We start from the raw sequence: 15,414 nt of genomic DNA on the forward strand, positions 1-15,414 counted from the left end.
GAGGTTTTAATGAAAAATAACAGACCCATGTTCACCCTATTTCTGATTCCCACTCCTCTAAGGCAATTGCTTTCAGTCCTGTCCATGTTTTGAAGTAACATGCTTATATTGTGATTTCTTGATTTTTCAGTTGTAGACATTAACTATTATCGCCCTAAGATGGAAGATAGTCATTGGTTCTTCCTGCATACCACAAGTGTTCCCTCTGGGTTCCCAGCATGCTTGCCGGCACACAGACTGTTTCCTTTTTCCATCTTATTACCATTTTTGGTTAACTCAGCTTTTACATTATTATTTTTGATGTTATTTTTAGTTCAGCTGTGTACTGTAGGATAATTGCATTTCCTTTCTTGAACATGTTTTACCATTTCTGTAGCAGCTTATACATTTATTTTTAAAAGAAGATATTCAAGCCAGGCATGGTGGCTCACGCCTGTAATCCCAGCACTTTGGGGAGGCTGAGGTGGGCGGATCACATGAGGTCAGGAGTTCGAGACTAGCCTGGCCAACATGGGGAAGCCCCATCTCTACTAAAAATACAAAAATTAGCCGAGTGTGGTGGTGGGTGCCTGTAATCCCAGCTACTCAGGAGGCCGAGGCAGGAGAATTACTTGAACCCAGGAGGTGGAGGTTGCAGTGAGCCGAGATCGTGCCATTGCACTGCAGCCTGGATGGTAAGAGCAAGGCTCCAACTCAGAAAAAAAAAAAAAAGAAGATATTCAATGATTTGGCAATTCTGCTTCCTAGTAAATTCTCGCAGATGTACTTATAAAGTCACGTGCAGGTATTTTTGCTTTCAAAAGCTGTGTGATTCCTGAACTTAGGTAAAAGTCTGGATAGTAAGAATATGGAGAGTAAGGAATTCTTTCTTTTTTTCTGACTTTCATATAGTGAGATTTAGGTTAGTGATCTGAATTGTAACATTGTTTTAAAGAGGAAAACAACTGTAAATAGCCTAAATTTCCATTAATAGAGGAATGGATTTTTTTTTTAAATGTAGCCTGCTAATATACTACTCTAGAGTGGTTACAAGGAATGAAGTAGACTTGGATATAGAGGTGGCATTCAAATGACTTAACTAGTATGGATGGCACCAATACCAGCCAGTAAGAATGGATGTGGACCATAGTCCTTTGTTCTCTGCTGTATATTACCTGGGGGAGTGGCTTGCAACAAAAGCTCTTTACTAACTAGTATTGAATATTCCATTTTAAAAAAAAGAACTAGTACTATCAGACAGGCATACCTGGTGAATATTCTTCTTATATGTATCAATATAGGAGGGTTACAGAAACATACTGAGTGAAAAAAGTAAGATGCAAACAAACCAGATGTGTGTTAGTTTCTTAGAGCTACTGTAACTGACCACCAGTTACTGAGTACTGCTGATATAAATGAAAGATACGTAGTATCTTCCAGAGTTGTCTGAGTACCACAGCTAGGTGACTCCTAACAATAGAAATTTATTGTCTTCTGTAGTCTGAAAGTCCAAAGTCAAGGTGTCAGTGGGGCCATGCTCTCTCTGAAGGCTCTAGGGGAAGAACCTTTCTTGTGTCATCCTAGCTTCTGGTGGTCGCAGGCAATACTTGGTGTCCCTTGGCTTGCCATCTACCTACATCACTCCAGTCTCTGCTACTGTCATTACATCCTTCTCTCAGGAGGTATCTGTCTCTGTGTCTGTCTTCCTCATCTTACAGTCACCAGCAGTCATACTGACCTAGAGTCTACATTAATCTAATGCAGTCTCATCTTGACTAATTTTCAAAGACCCTCTATCCATGTAAGGTCACATTCATAAGTTTTGAATGGCATAGATTTGGGAGGAAACCATTCATTCTAATGCATTATGTATGGTACTATTTATGTGTACTGGAAAACACACAAAGGAATGCTGGTTTTTGTTTTTTTACATATATATGTATGTACATGTATGTATATATGCAGATAAAGTAATTGAAATGGTCTAGAGAATACATACTAAACTGAAGATAGTGTTTGTTCCTCCATGGGGGAATAAAATGAGATATATATATTAAAAAATATTAACAGTTGGTAATGTGAATTGTGGGCATATAGATGTCAATTATTTTTTGTACTTTCCCAAACATTTAATTTTTTTTAAAAGAGTTGATATTATATAATGTTACTGTATAATACTCTATCATATATAACTTATGGAATTTATTTTTGAGAGTCTTGCTCTGTCGTCCAGGCTGGAGTGCAGTCACTGCAACCTCTGCCTCCCTAGTTCAAGTGATTCTCCTGCCTCAGCCTCCCAAGTAGCTGGGATTACAGGCGCACGCCCCCTCGCCTGGCTAATTTTTAGTAGAGACAGGGTTTCACCATGTTGGCCAGGCTGGTCTCAAACTCCTGACCTCAGGTGATCCATCCACCTTGGCCTCCCAAAGTGCTGGGATTACAGGTGTGAGCCACCGTGCCGAGCCAAACTTTTATATTTTTTACTTTTCAATTCTAAATAATATTTAACCACCATGTAGTGAGTATTTGTTATATGCCAGCCTCTGAGTGGAGAATGCAGTCAGGGTGGGCTTATTTGTAATGGGGGATGCTGGGTGATGTGGGGCCAGAGAGTTAAACGAGTGAAAATATGTGTAGGGAAGGCACCTGTATATACTTGTACTTTCAAACATATTGACGTGAAATTGAGTGTGGTATTCCTTTGTGTTTTTATTCTTTTTATCTATTTCTGTACTCCCTTCTCATTCCTAATACTGTTTGGAATTTTGTTGTTGTTGTTAGACTTGCTAGAGAATGAACTATTTTAATCCTCTTTTAGAAAAACTAAGGTACAACCATATTATTTAGATTTAATTCTGTTTTCCTGATTTCATGGATGACTGTTGTGTTTGTTGTTGTTTGTATTCCATAATCTCCTTCTCTTTAATTCTCCTGGATTTGTCCTGCTGTTACTGTGTTGAGGAGGGGCAGCTAAATACATGTGTTGTGGTGTTTTGTTTTGTTTTTTCTCCCGGAAATGGTACATGGGTGGTTCATGCTGAGTTTATTTTGCAACATACTTACGTGGTAGTTTCTCAAGATGTAGAATTCTAGAATCATAATGTCTTCCCTCAAAAATCTTGAGACATTGTTCTGCTGTCCTTCAGGTGTGTAGTGTTCAAGATGGGAACTCTAACATTAGTCTGCTTCTCTTTCTGTTGGTGATAGCATGTTCTTCTCTCTGGAAGCCAATGGAACTTTCTCATATACTGCAAATTCATTAATCTTGCGAGAATGTTTTGATTGTTTTTCATGATTTTTTCTTGGAATGTTGAATGTTTTTCTTTTCCTCTTCAAGAAATTTTCTCATATTACTAATTGTTCTGTTTTTCTTCTAGTTTATTTCTTCTGGAATTTTTAAGTGGCTATGACATCTGTACTTTTCTCTTATAGTTTCTGTGGAGAACTTCTCAGTTTGGTCCTTCACATCACAAATTTAATTTTCCATAGTGCTCACTCTGCTACGCCCAGGCTGGAGTGCAGTGGCAACATCTCGGTTCACTACAACCTCTGCCTCCTGGGTTCAAGCGATTCTCATGCCTCTGCCTCCAGAGTAGCTGGGACTATAGGCGTACACTACTACACCCGGCTAATTTTTTGTATTCTTAGAGAGTCATCATTGGGCCAGGCTGGTCTCGAACTCCTGACCTTGGCCTCCCAAAGTGCTGGGATTACAGACATCAGCCACTGTGCCCAGCTGCCATGATACTTTTATAATCTTAAGCAACTTTGCTTTTGTTCTGTGATTTTCCCTTTTCATAGCAGTCTCTTCTTATTTTATGGATGCAATATTCTGTCAGATCTCACTAGATATACTAATCAGAATTGTTTTAAAAAAATTCCAGCTTCCTAAATCCTCTCTGTTTAATTAGAGGTCTGTTTGCTCTGCCTGTTCAGTTTCACAGTTTATTATTTATTTATTTACTTTATAAAGTTTTTATTATGAACACTATGAAACTTAAACATAATTGGAGAAAATAGTAGCATGGATCTTCTTGTAGTCATTATTAACATTCTGCTGTTCTTATTTCATCTACCCACTTTACCCTCAGCACCTTTTACGTTTTGATTTCTATTTTTTAAAGCAAATCTTCCATATAATTTTGTGTGTAAACATTTTAGTATGTTCTTTCAGTAAGTATGGACTTTAAAAAATGTATCATACCATTAGTACATTCAGTAAAATCAACAATATTGTTTAAATTCTTCCTAACAATTATTTCTAATTATCTTTAAAATATCTTCTAGAGTTGATTTGTTTGAATCAGATTCCAACGTCTACTGCATTTAGTTCTTAAGACTCACAAATCTATAGCACTCTCTCCCTATCCCAGCTTATTTTACCCCTTATTTGTTGAAGAAACTGGGTTATCTGTTTAGTAGGATTCCCTGCATTTGTCTTTAGCTGACTATGTATCATCATGGTATTTAACGTGTTCTGTCCTCTGTATTTCATGTGCACTGGTAATTAGAAGAGAGTCTTGATTAGGTTCAGCATATCACTCTCTTAGGCTGAATGTCTTCACTTGGTGGTTTTGTTGTTCATCTGTAGTTATAAACACAAGTCTAACTAACTTGTTTTGCAAGGTGGTGGGTTCCCCCCTCTGCATTTGTGAGTGGTGGGGAGTCTGCTGTACTCTGTGGATGTGTGCCTCTTCTTAAGGGAGAGGGCAAGAATCAGCCCAGCAGTCTCTTCCTTTTTCATGCATAGGTAGAGAATAATATGGCACAGTGACTCTCCTTAAGTCACGGAGAAAGGATGCAGGAGTAACCTTAACGGAAGAGAACATTAGGGAGTTCTAGTGCTTGGCTGAGCCTGTTGGTTTGCTTTTTTTGTTTTTTCCCCCATTTTACCTCTTTCTTTGGGGCAGCCCAGATTTGGCTGCTGTGCTGCCCAGTATTCGCACCTATCTGCCTGCCTGCCTGCCTCTCTCTCTCTCTCTCTCTCTCTCTCTCTCTCTCTGTGTGTGTGTGTGTGTGTGTGTGTGTGTGTGTGTGTGTGTGTCTCTCTCTCTATGATCCCTAGGTTACAAATCTACAATGGAAATGTCCTAACTTAGAAAACAGTTCTTGCTTACTTAGGCCCGGAGGTGTGCGCCAGAGCTGCCTACTCTCCATAGCCGTGGCAGAGCACTGGAGCATCTCCTTGAAGATCTGGACTCATTTGCATTCGTGGCCTCTCTCTCTGCTGCTTAACTCACCTTCAGAGCAAAGTCATCGTTTATCAAAAATTGTGGACATGGAATAGTTCTTTTGTCTGTAAAGCAATCATTTTTTACTTAAACTTTTCTTCCCCATTACAGATACTAAAAAATATTACTTGGTATTCAGAACGAGTTTTAACTGAAATCTCCCTGGGGAGTCTCCTGATCCTGGTGGTAATAAGAACCATTCAATACAACATGACTAGGACAAGAGTAAGTATTCCAGCTGCTATTCTATTTTTTTTTGCATACAGGTACAGTTAAGACGATAGTTTAAAGCAATCCCAATTTTTAGGATGCTAAAATTCTCGTGACATATGGTAGAAAATACAGGTCACTGTATAGTCACTATATTACATGATCCTAATGTAACATAAGGTCTTAATATTTAATGGATTGTATGATTGGAGATATTTTACATGAAATAGAAAACAAGCAATGCAAAACATTTAGATAAAAGCTATTGTTATGTCTTTATTTGGCCAGTAACACTGATTTGCCTTTTTTTAATAGCAGCAGATAACAAAGTACAAGAGGATATGAGCACAAGAAAATATGAATTAAAATGAAAAAGAAAAGTAGAATAGAGAGTATTTTAAAGAGTAAAAGAAAAATTTCTGCTGGATTCTCTTCACAGTACCTGGGAGCAAATTTCAGTTCTGGTTAATAGAAATATATTGTTAAAGAGAAGCAGTGTACAGAATTCATAGCTAAGAGAAATGGCATTTTTTTTTTTTGAGCTATGATTGTGCCACTGCACTTCAGCCTAGGCTGCACTGGAGTGCAGTGGCACAATCATAGCTCACTGTAACCTCCAACCCCTGGGCTTCAGTGATCCTCTTGCCTCAGCCTCCTGAGGAGCTAGGACCAGAGGCATGTGCCACCACACCTGACTAATTTTTTTTTTTTTTTAAATAGCCAAAGTCTATGTGTTGCCCAGGCTGGTGTTGAATTGGTTTTGAACTCCTGCCCTGAAGTGATCCTCCCACTTTGGCCTCCCAAAGTGTTGGGATTACAAGCGTGAGCCCCTACTCCTAGCCCATTTTCAGTTATTTTCCTCTGTGGGGCTATTGCAGATACACATTCATGTTTTTTATCTGAAACCCTAGGAGCCAGCTATGTTTTAGAAAGCAGAAGTTTTTGGATTTTAGAAAGATAATTATAGTTTATGTTCTCTACTATGTGTAACCATTAGGGCCTTAAGTAGCATGCTGTAATTAAACATATTTCTGTAGCAAAATATTTCAATATTCACCATGGAAGGAATAATGAAGACCATCAGGAACATCATCATTTTTTGTGTTGTGGAAAAAACTTTGAATTTTCAGTGCTTTATGGATTTAGGAATTAGAAAAAAGAGATAGTGGATCTGAACTTTCTAAAATCTGTGACAACTGAGTTTACATTTGCTTCTATTAATAGTTAACCTTGGTTAAAATATAGAAAAGACTTGATTGTATGTTTTACACTTGCTGTTTCCTCACAGGACAAGTACCTTCACACAAATTGTTTGGCAGCTTTAGCAAATATGTCGGCACAGTTTCGTTCTCTCCATCAGTATGCTGCCCAGAGGATCATCAGGTAAATATGAACTTTAAAAGAAATACTGATTTGCCTCTGGCTGAGCTATTAAGATGGATACTATGGTGGTTCCTTTTTAAATGTTACCTGTGAGGACTATCAAATTTTCCTACTTAATTTTTATCACCTTCTTGTTTGGTTGAAAATATCTTGTTCTGTTTTGTTTTCTAACCTAACTTTTTGATCAAAGTTAATTGTATTTACGTTCAATCTTTTTATAAAATATAATTTTAAGTGTAATGTTAGTTTTTTAGAGGAGCAGGTATATTTCTTAGTAATGCAAATTAAATATGAATGTATTTGATGCACATTTTATAGAGCATCACACTACACTTTTAAGGATTTATCTGTGTGCGTTTTAGAGAATTTTTATAGCAGTTCACCGTGTATTAGTTTCCTATTGTTGCCATAACAAATTACTAAAAATTAGTGGCTGAAAGCACAAATTGGTCATTTTAAAATTCTCTAGTTTAGAAGTCCATTGTGGGTCTCACTAGGCTAAAATTGAAACAGAGCTGCATTTCTGTCTGGAGGCTGTAAAGGAGAATCTGTTTCCATGCCTCTTCTAGCTGTTGGAGGCTGCCTGCATTCCTTGGCTCATGGCCCCTTCCTCTGTTATCAAAGCCAGCAACAGTAGGTCGTTGAGTCCTTATCATACCTCATCACTCTGACCTCCTCTTGTGGTTCCCTCTTCCACGTTGAGGACTCTTGTGATTTCCTGGACCCTTCCTGATCCAGGATTATCTTCCCATCTCAAAGTCAGAATCGTAATCACAAGGTCCCTTTTGCCATGTAAGGTAACATTCATAAGTCCAGGAGATTAGGACATGGACATTTTTGAGGGAGTCATTATTCTGTCTGCCAGAAACCCTTGTCTCTTCCCCATCCATTGCCAAAGACATGACTTTTTTTTTTTTTTTTTTTTTTTTTTTTTTTTTTTTGAGATGGAGTCCCGCTCTGTCACCCAGGGTAGAGTGCAGTGGTGCGATCTTGGCCCACTGCAAGCTCCACCTCCTGGGTTCACGTCATTCTTCTGCCTCAGCCTCCCGAGTAGCTGGGACTATGGCTGCCCGCCACCACACCCGGCTAATTTTTTTTTGTATTTTTAGTAGAGATGGGGTTTCACCCTGTAAAGACATGACTTTGAAGGATAGGAAAGCTAACTAACCAGTCATAAGTGAATATCATTGCAGGGCTTTTTAACATATGGGGGTACTTTTTTGACTTCCTGTAGGATGTTCAGTATTGTCCAAGTAGCTCTCAAATAGAACCCCAGTGAAGTCATATTGTTTCCTTTAATTCTTACTTTTGGGGCAATGCAGGGTTTTTCTTCTTCTTTTTTTTCTTTTTTCTTTTTTTTTGAGACAGAGTCTCACTCTGTCACCCAGGCTGGAGTGCAGTGGCATGATCTCAGCTCGCTGCAACCTCTGCCTCCCAGGTTCAAGTGATTCTCCCGCCTCAGCCTCCTGAGTAACTGGGATTACAGGCACGCGCCACCACGCCTGGCTAATTTTTGTATTTTTAATAGAGACAGGGTTTCACCATGTTGGTCAGGTTGGTCTCAAACTCCTAACCTCGTGATCTGCCCACCTTACCTCCCAAAGTGCTGGGATTACAGGCATGAGCCACTGTGCCTGGGCTTTTCTTATGTTTTTTTTTAAGAGACAGGGTTTCACTCTGTCAACCAGGCTGGAGTGCAGTGGAGCAACCACAGCTCACTGAAAGCTCAAACTCCTGGGCTCAAGGGATCCTCCTGCCTCAGTTTGGGCATGTGGTTTTGACCATTCAGTTTTGTTTAGCAGTCATTGGTGGTGATAACAACTCTGTATCACTTTTAAGTGCTGATCTCACATTCTCTTCATTGGTTAGCCATTGATTGACCTGGGCTCATTTTTAACTTACTCAAAATTAAGTTGTCTGTTTATCTTCAGAATTTAGTGCAGGATATTTTGCATTGACTCACTATTTAATTTATGTCTAGTCTTAATACATTCCATTAGATTGTTTTTTGGGTTTGTACTTGAGAGATCATCTAGTTGACTGACATTGGACTAATGTGAACTTCACGATTTAAAGTAAACATAGCAGTCTCCTCCTACCTTGGAGTTTTTCAGGTATTCTGAAGAGCCTTTAGTTTCCAGGATTTGACCTTTGTCACCATGCTTTATTTCACTATAACAGAGCTAATGATTTCTGTGCTGCTTTGTAGGCTGTTTTTCTGTTTATGTGCAGTTTTATAATGGTTTCATGAAGATTTCATTACACAATTAACTTTTCTCAAATGATAAATGAACATTTAGCTTATTTGATATGAAAATGCCAAATTAGCTGGTTGATAATTTAAGTTCTGATAAAATACATTTAGCACGATTAAATATTTTTGAGATGCAAATGTTTTCTAGTTGGGAAAAATGCATATTAAAACACTGTGCCCAAGTTTTAATCTGTGATGACAAAAGTAGAAAATAAACCAATCATATTTGAAGAAATAAGAAACATAGTTTAGATTTGTGATTCGAGAGCATTTAGATTGTTTATCATCAATAATGAGTAGTGCTTTACTTCATTTTAATAGATTTTTAGTTAGCATAATATGAGTAAGGAACTATGTTAAGCAATGCAAGATGTATCAAAATAAATAATAAAGATTCGTGACTTCAAGTAGCTTGCAATTCAGTAGCAGGAATAAGACCAGGACCCATCTATGTGTATATATATGATACAAGGATCTTTTATACAGCAGAATGTTGTGTGAAATATATATTATTATATCTTAATATTACAGTGAAAGAAAAATTGCTATGGAGGGGGTGAATGGCTGGTTTCAAGAATGGCGAGAAGGCTTCTCATTGAAAGATTAAGTAGGGTGGCTACAGAAAGATGACATGATAGATAAGAGAGACTGGCTTGATAGAGCAATCATCAACTAGAACAAACCAAAGCAAAACAAGAGAGGGACTGTGGTGAGAGACCATGATTTATATGTAGAAAATAACCAGTTTCATGGAACTGGCATGCTGTGGACCTCTATGGGGATCACAGGTGAGAGGCCTGAAAGAAACAGCTGGGGCTATTACTGTGGAGGGGCTTAAGGGTTAGACTCACAGTTTAGAATAATCAAAAGGAATGGACAGAAAAGAAGGTCTTTTCTTAATAACAACAAAAAAGAAAGTGTGATTGAATGAGTTTTTAAGTGAATTTTGAAGAAAAGAATTTAAGGTAAATTTCTTGAGTCACCTGTTTGAGCAGATGATAGTATTATGGTCTGTTTTTCACACTGAGGGAAGTGTAGTTCTACCTAGCTCCCACATGCTGCCAACACTTTTCTTTTTCAAGGACCACATTTGAGTAGCTGGTGCGGAGCAGAGCATCGTGTCATGCAGGAGGGAGCTTGTTGGAAGTGCGGAGTGTAGGTGTGGCTTTTGACCTACTGGATCAGAGTCTTCTTTTTAACAAGATCTCCAGATGATTTGTATCCACATTAAAGTTTAGAAAACACTTTGAGTTTTGGCCTGGAAATCATTATGTATTTCCTGAGGAAATATTTGTCTTGAGATGGAAATGGGGGCCAGCTTTTTTGTACTTTGAGGGAACTCATTTTCTACTAAATATTTGTGTATAGGGTATAGAAATGTAAAGTATGATAAGGGATGCATGACAAAAACTGTTTAGATGCCCAGAAGGGCTATTACAGCAGTACAACTCAGAATTCACCAGATGCTCTAGTAACCACTTCAAGTGAGAAGTAAGCAGTTTTCATATACATGATTCCTAAATCCTCTTTTAGAAAGAGACTACACAATTTTATATTTGTCAGTTGCAAAACTTAGAAGAGTCAGTATTTCACATGATCTTCAACAAAATGCAAAACAGATAACATGTTACATTGCTATGAAAGGATGTGGATAAAGCTTTGAAAAGCCTCCTTAGCTGGACATAAATGTAAGGAATGATTCCTTACAGTACCTAGGCTGTTGCTCATACTTAATGACCATGTGCCTTCTACAGACTCTTGGTGTTCTAGGAGAATCACAGATCTAATCTGAGTTTTGCTCAACTTTGTAAGTCTTTTAGATGTTCCATAAGTGTGCATATTTGCTGTGTTCTTTATTTGGGATTATAAGGTTATTCAATTTCAAGACATTTATAAAGAGTAGATTATATGCAAGGGATTGCTGTAGGTTAGAAAGATAACATTTACTTCCAGCCCTTAAGACTGTTCCTTATTGTCTCTCATGTCCCTTCACTGGCTGTTTCCTCTGGCTTCTCCTTCACCCTTTGATTAACAGGTAGTTTTCTCTAGTATCTCATTCTGTCTTGTTTTCTTCTGTCTTTTCACATTTTCTCTGGGAGATCACATATATGTCTATGACTTTATCTACTGTCATTTGTATACTGAAAATCACCTGATAATGGTTAGGCTTTGTGTCCCCACCCAAAATCTCATCTTGAATTATAATCTTCATAATCCCCACATGTGAAGGGAGAGAACAGGTGGAAGTAATTAAATCATGGGGGGCAGTTTCCCCCATGCTGTTCTCATGACAGTGAGTCTCACAAGATCTGATGGTTTTATAAGGGGCTCTTCTCCCTTGGCTGTGCCACTCTTCTCCCTGCCACTTTGTGAAGAAGGTGCTGTGCTTCTCCTTCACCTTCCACCATGATGTAAGTTTCCCGGGGCCTCCCCAGCTGTGCTGGTGTGAGTCAATGAAACCTCTTAACTTTATAAATTACCCAGTCTCGGGCAGTTCTATTTTTTTTTTTTTTTTTTTTTTTTTTTTTGAGACAAGTCTCACTCTGTTGGCCAGGCTGGGGTGCAGTGGTGCAATCTTGGCTTACTGCAACCTCCACCTCCCAGGTTCAAGCAACTCTCCTGCCTCAGCCTCCCAAGTAGCTGGGATTACAGGTAGGTGCGTGCCACCATGCCCGGCTAATTTTTGTATTTTTACTAGAGATGGGGTTTCACCATGTTGGCAAAGCTGGTCTTGAACTCCTGGCCTCAAGTGATCTGCCCACCTTAGCCTCCCAAAGTGCTGGGATTACAGGTGTGAGCCACTGTGCAAGCCTCGGGCAGTTCTTTATAGCAGCGTGAGAACTGACTAAAACACCACCCAAATCTAAATTCATAATCTAGATCTTTCTCCTTCACTGTGCTGGCAGACAATACAATGTAGAGGATAAGCACAAAGCCTCTGGAGCCACACTGCCGGGGTTTGAGATCTCAGCTCCAGAACTTTACTACCTATGGAATCTTGGTGATGATGTTGTTTACCTTCTCTATGCATCAATTTCCCATCTGTAAGATGGGAGCGGCAGTAGCTGCTATCTCAAAGGATTATGGTGAGGATGAAGTGCATTGACATTTGTAAAGGGCCTCACACATAATTTGCCCTGAGTAAGCATTAGCTGGCTGAGCACCAACCCCACTAGGTTCGCTACCTGGGTATCTCATGCTTACTTCAGACGTTCATTATGTTTAAAACTGAACTCGTCTTCAAACCTGCTCTTCCTTTTAAATCCCCTATCCTAGGTAATGGCCCTCACCACAGTCACCTAAATTGCAAAGGCAGTTCTTTAACTTTTCTCCCTTTCTCTCAAATTCTATCTTACCGGACCCTGAAGTTGTACCTAACTCTGCCATTGTAATTTGCATGTATATGCACTTCTCTTTCTCCCTGGCTGCTGTCTTGGTTCACATGTGTGTGGTCTTCACCCATACTATGCCAGTAGTCTGACTGGGTCTTTTTGCCTCCCTCCTCACCCCTGCACACTGCTATATTCATTGGAAAAGCAAATCTCATTTCTTCTTTTGCTTAAAAAATATTAAATGGCTTCCTATTGCTATCAGGTTAAAAATCTGACCTGTGCTCTTCACTGGGATGATTTTGCCCCCCAGGGGACATTTGACAGTAGGTGGAGATTTTGTTGTTGCCAGAAGTGGGAAAGAGGTTGCTACTGACATCTAGTGGGTAGAGGCCAGAGATGTTGCTCAACATTCTACAGTGCACACTACAGCCCCCACAAGAAAGCATTACCCAATGCAGAATGGCAGTAATGTCAAGGCTGAGGAACCCTTTCTTAAAGTGACATAGTCTGGGCCCTGCCCTTTGCCCTTCGTCTTCAATTGCCATTTGGCATATACCCACTGCTTCTGCTTTACTGAATCATTACAGTTCCTTGCTCTTTCACAGCTATATCGCTGAATCTGGATAAATGTGGTCTGGAACTAGAAAAAAGTTGAGGCAGTTCTTTGTGTCACCTCTTTTTTTCTGTAGGTTTTTCTTTTTCAACCAGCTTCCCACCCCTTTATTCCGTGTCTTTTATCTTGAACCTGCAGTGGCTTCTTCAACTTGCTGAGGTCTCCCCAGTTCAGCTCCTAGGCCTTTTATTTGGACCAAGCTGCTGCTAACATAGTTGTTTCATATTCCCCATTCTTCAGATTACAAACAGAACCCATTTGGCCCTCTTATCTCTTCATAGCAGCCCATGGATCACTGTCAGTTTCTGGCCTAGGGGCTAGTTATTGGGGCTAGAGCAGGAAGGAAAGACCCAGGAAAGGAGAAAGTTACATGTTAGAAGATCTGGCTATGGTTACCTGGCTTCTTTCAGAAGTAGGTGTGGGAAAGATAGAACTTCCAAGTCTTGACCTGTCCAGTGTAGGTACTTATGACATACTGGCCTGGCCTGGAGTTGCAAGTCCTGTTGCTTAAGCAGAGTAATAATTACTGGAGATAAAAGACTTATTTTATATTTCTTTGCATTACTTTACAGAGAATCGCTCTCTCTAGGCACACAATAGACTTTTAATAAATACTTAGTGACTGATTCTTAGAAGATGGGCTGGCATCTGGAATTTAAACTTAGTTCTGGCATCCACTATTCTGAGACTCCATACAAGTTGATTAGCATCTGGCTATATTTTGCAGATGTCTGCTGCCGCTTGAAACTAGTGAAGTTGATGATCTGGTGTCCATAAGATGCTTTAGACAGTGCCAGACTCTGTTGAAAGCTTTCTGGGTTTTCACACCTCTTGAGAATAAAGTAATACAAAGTATAGATTAGGTTTTAATTAAAACAATTTTATGAGAGCAATATAGTTATTTCTGATAAAATTTAATCATGCAATTTAAGAATTTTAAAATTCTCAAATCCATGACTTACGCTTTCACTTTTTCTCACAGCCATCAGGAGTGAGTATATACAGTTCAGATTTTAAATGTATGGTTGTGCAACTTCATGTAGTAGTCTCAAGCTGACATTTTATGTGAGTTGCCTTTTCCTGCCCTGCACACATGATGACACATATTTTAATCACCCAGCAATTTTTTGAAGACTACAAAACACAAGTTAGTTGTTGAACTATGTGGTCAGCTCCTCTATTTTAGGCAAATAAGATCTTTTAGACCATTCAGGCTCATGGAATTAGAGAAAGAAAGACAATTTGCCCCCAGCCTTCATTTAAATAATTCTTTAATATTAACTTACCCCAACAGGCTTCCTCACTTCTGTTCCCACTGAATTAAGGTTTCATGGTTTTTTTTCTCAAACATAAAAGAGAATATTAATAAGCAAATTGACCTGTTTGTTTGGATTAATTTATATTACACACACACACCCACAATTCAAATATGTAATAACATATGATTATGATAATTTTAGAAATATTGCCTAATTTTTTAAAAAGTCCATTTAATGATAAATTTATACCTGCCATCCTCAGTGTCTCACAACTTATCTCTCTTGTGTTACATTTAAGGCTAGTTGAAGTCTGGAGGTTTAGACAGTCGAGGGTATTTACTCTTCACAGCTGGTAAGTGGCTGTCCCAGGTTTGTCCAGATCAAAAGCCTGGCTCCTCCAAGAATGGCAGAATACTCCTTCTGAGAGTGACTCACTCACCATGGTACCATGGATCCAAACTCCTGAGATTGATCTGGAACAGACAATTCTCTATAGTCTAAGGTAGTCGTGCCCTTGGTGGTCATTTAATTTGCTTTCCCCCAGCCCTGATTCCGCCTGCCTCCCAATCTATCTAAGTACCTAAAGTTATAGTAGCAAAGACAGGAAGGTCTTTTCCACTTTTTTAGAACTGACATGTTTGAGACAGGTATGGATGTGTTCAGGTATTACAATACATGGTATTTGGAAATTATCCTGGAAAAGAGCGATAAGAACTGTGTGTCTTTTAGCTTGAGACAATAGTATTTTTTATATCTAATCCTTGATATTAAATTTTATTTTTAATTTAATAAATACTTACGAATGCCTACCACTGCTGAAGTCCTCTTTAATTTGAGATATCTTATGTTTTTATTGCAGACGAATGCCGTTTGTTGTATCTAGAAATTAAGTGTTATAGTTGGTTTTATTTTTTTTAAACTTTGATTTTATTTCAACCTCATATTATTGTTAGCACTGTAGTCAGGAAATTATTTCTTTAGGGAAGGAATTATCTGATAGTAACAGTTGTAATGAATAGTTCGGTTCTGTTTCCAAAACCTTGCTAAGTTATTTAACTTATTTTTCATCTCTTGAATGAGATATCATACCTACTTCATTTGAGTGGTGTGTTAATGATGGCTTGTAAAGTCTTGCATCTCTATTTTCTCTGTT

At 38.7% G+C, this 15,414-nt stretch overlaps 1 protein-coding gene across 5 annotated transcripts in view; it reads left to right on the plus strand.

Annotated features, from left to right (window-relative positions):
- DYM (dymeclin) overlaps positions 1 to 15,414 on the plus strand; it is a 401,308-nt gene that overhangs the window by 190,180 nt on the left and 195,714 nt on the right. For all 5 annotated transcript variants that reach the window (XM_030810464.1, XM_030810466.1, XM_030810462.1 and 2 more), the window contains exons 12-13: positions 5,322 to 5,435; positions 6,709 to 6,803. In XM_030810464.1, coding sequence (XP_030666324.1) covers positions 5,322 to 5,435; positions 6,709 to 6,803 — 209 coding nt within the window. The remainder of the gene's footprint in view (positions 1 to 5,321; positions 5,436 to 6,708; positions 6,804 to 15,414) is intronic.

Source organism: Nomascus leucogenys, chromosome 4 (assembly GCF_006542625.1).
Source record: "Nomascus leucogenys isolate Asia chromosome 4, Asia_NLE_v1, whole genome shotgun sequence".
Classification (NCBI taxonomy): domain Eukaryota; kingdom Metazoa; phylum Chordata; class Mammalia; order Primates; family Hylobatidae; genus Nomascus; species Nomascus leucogenys.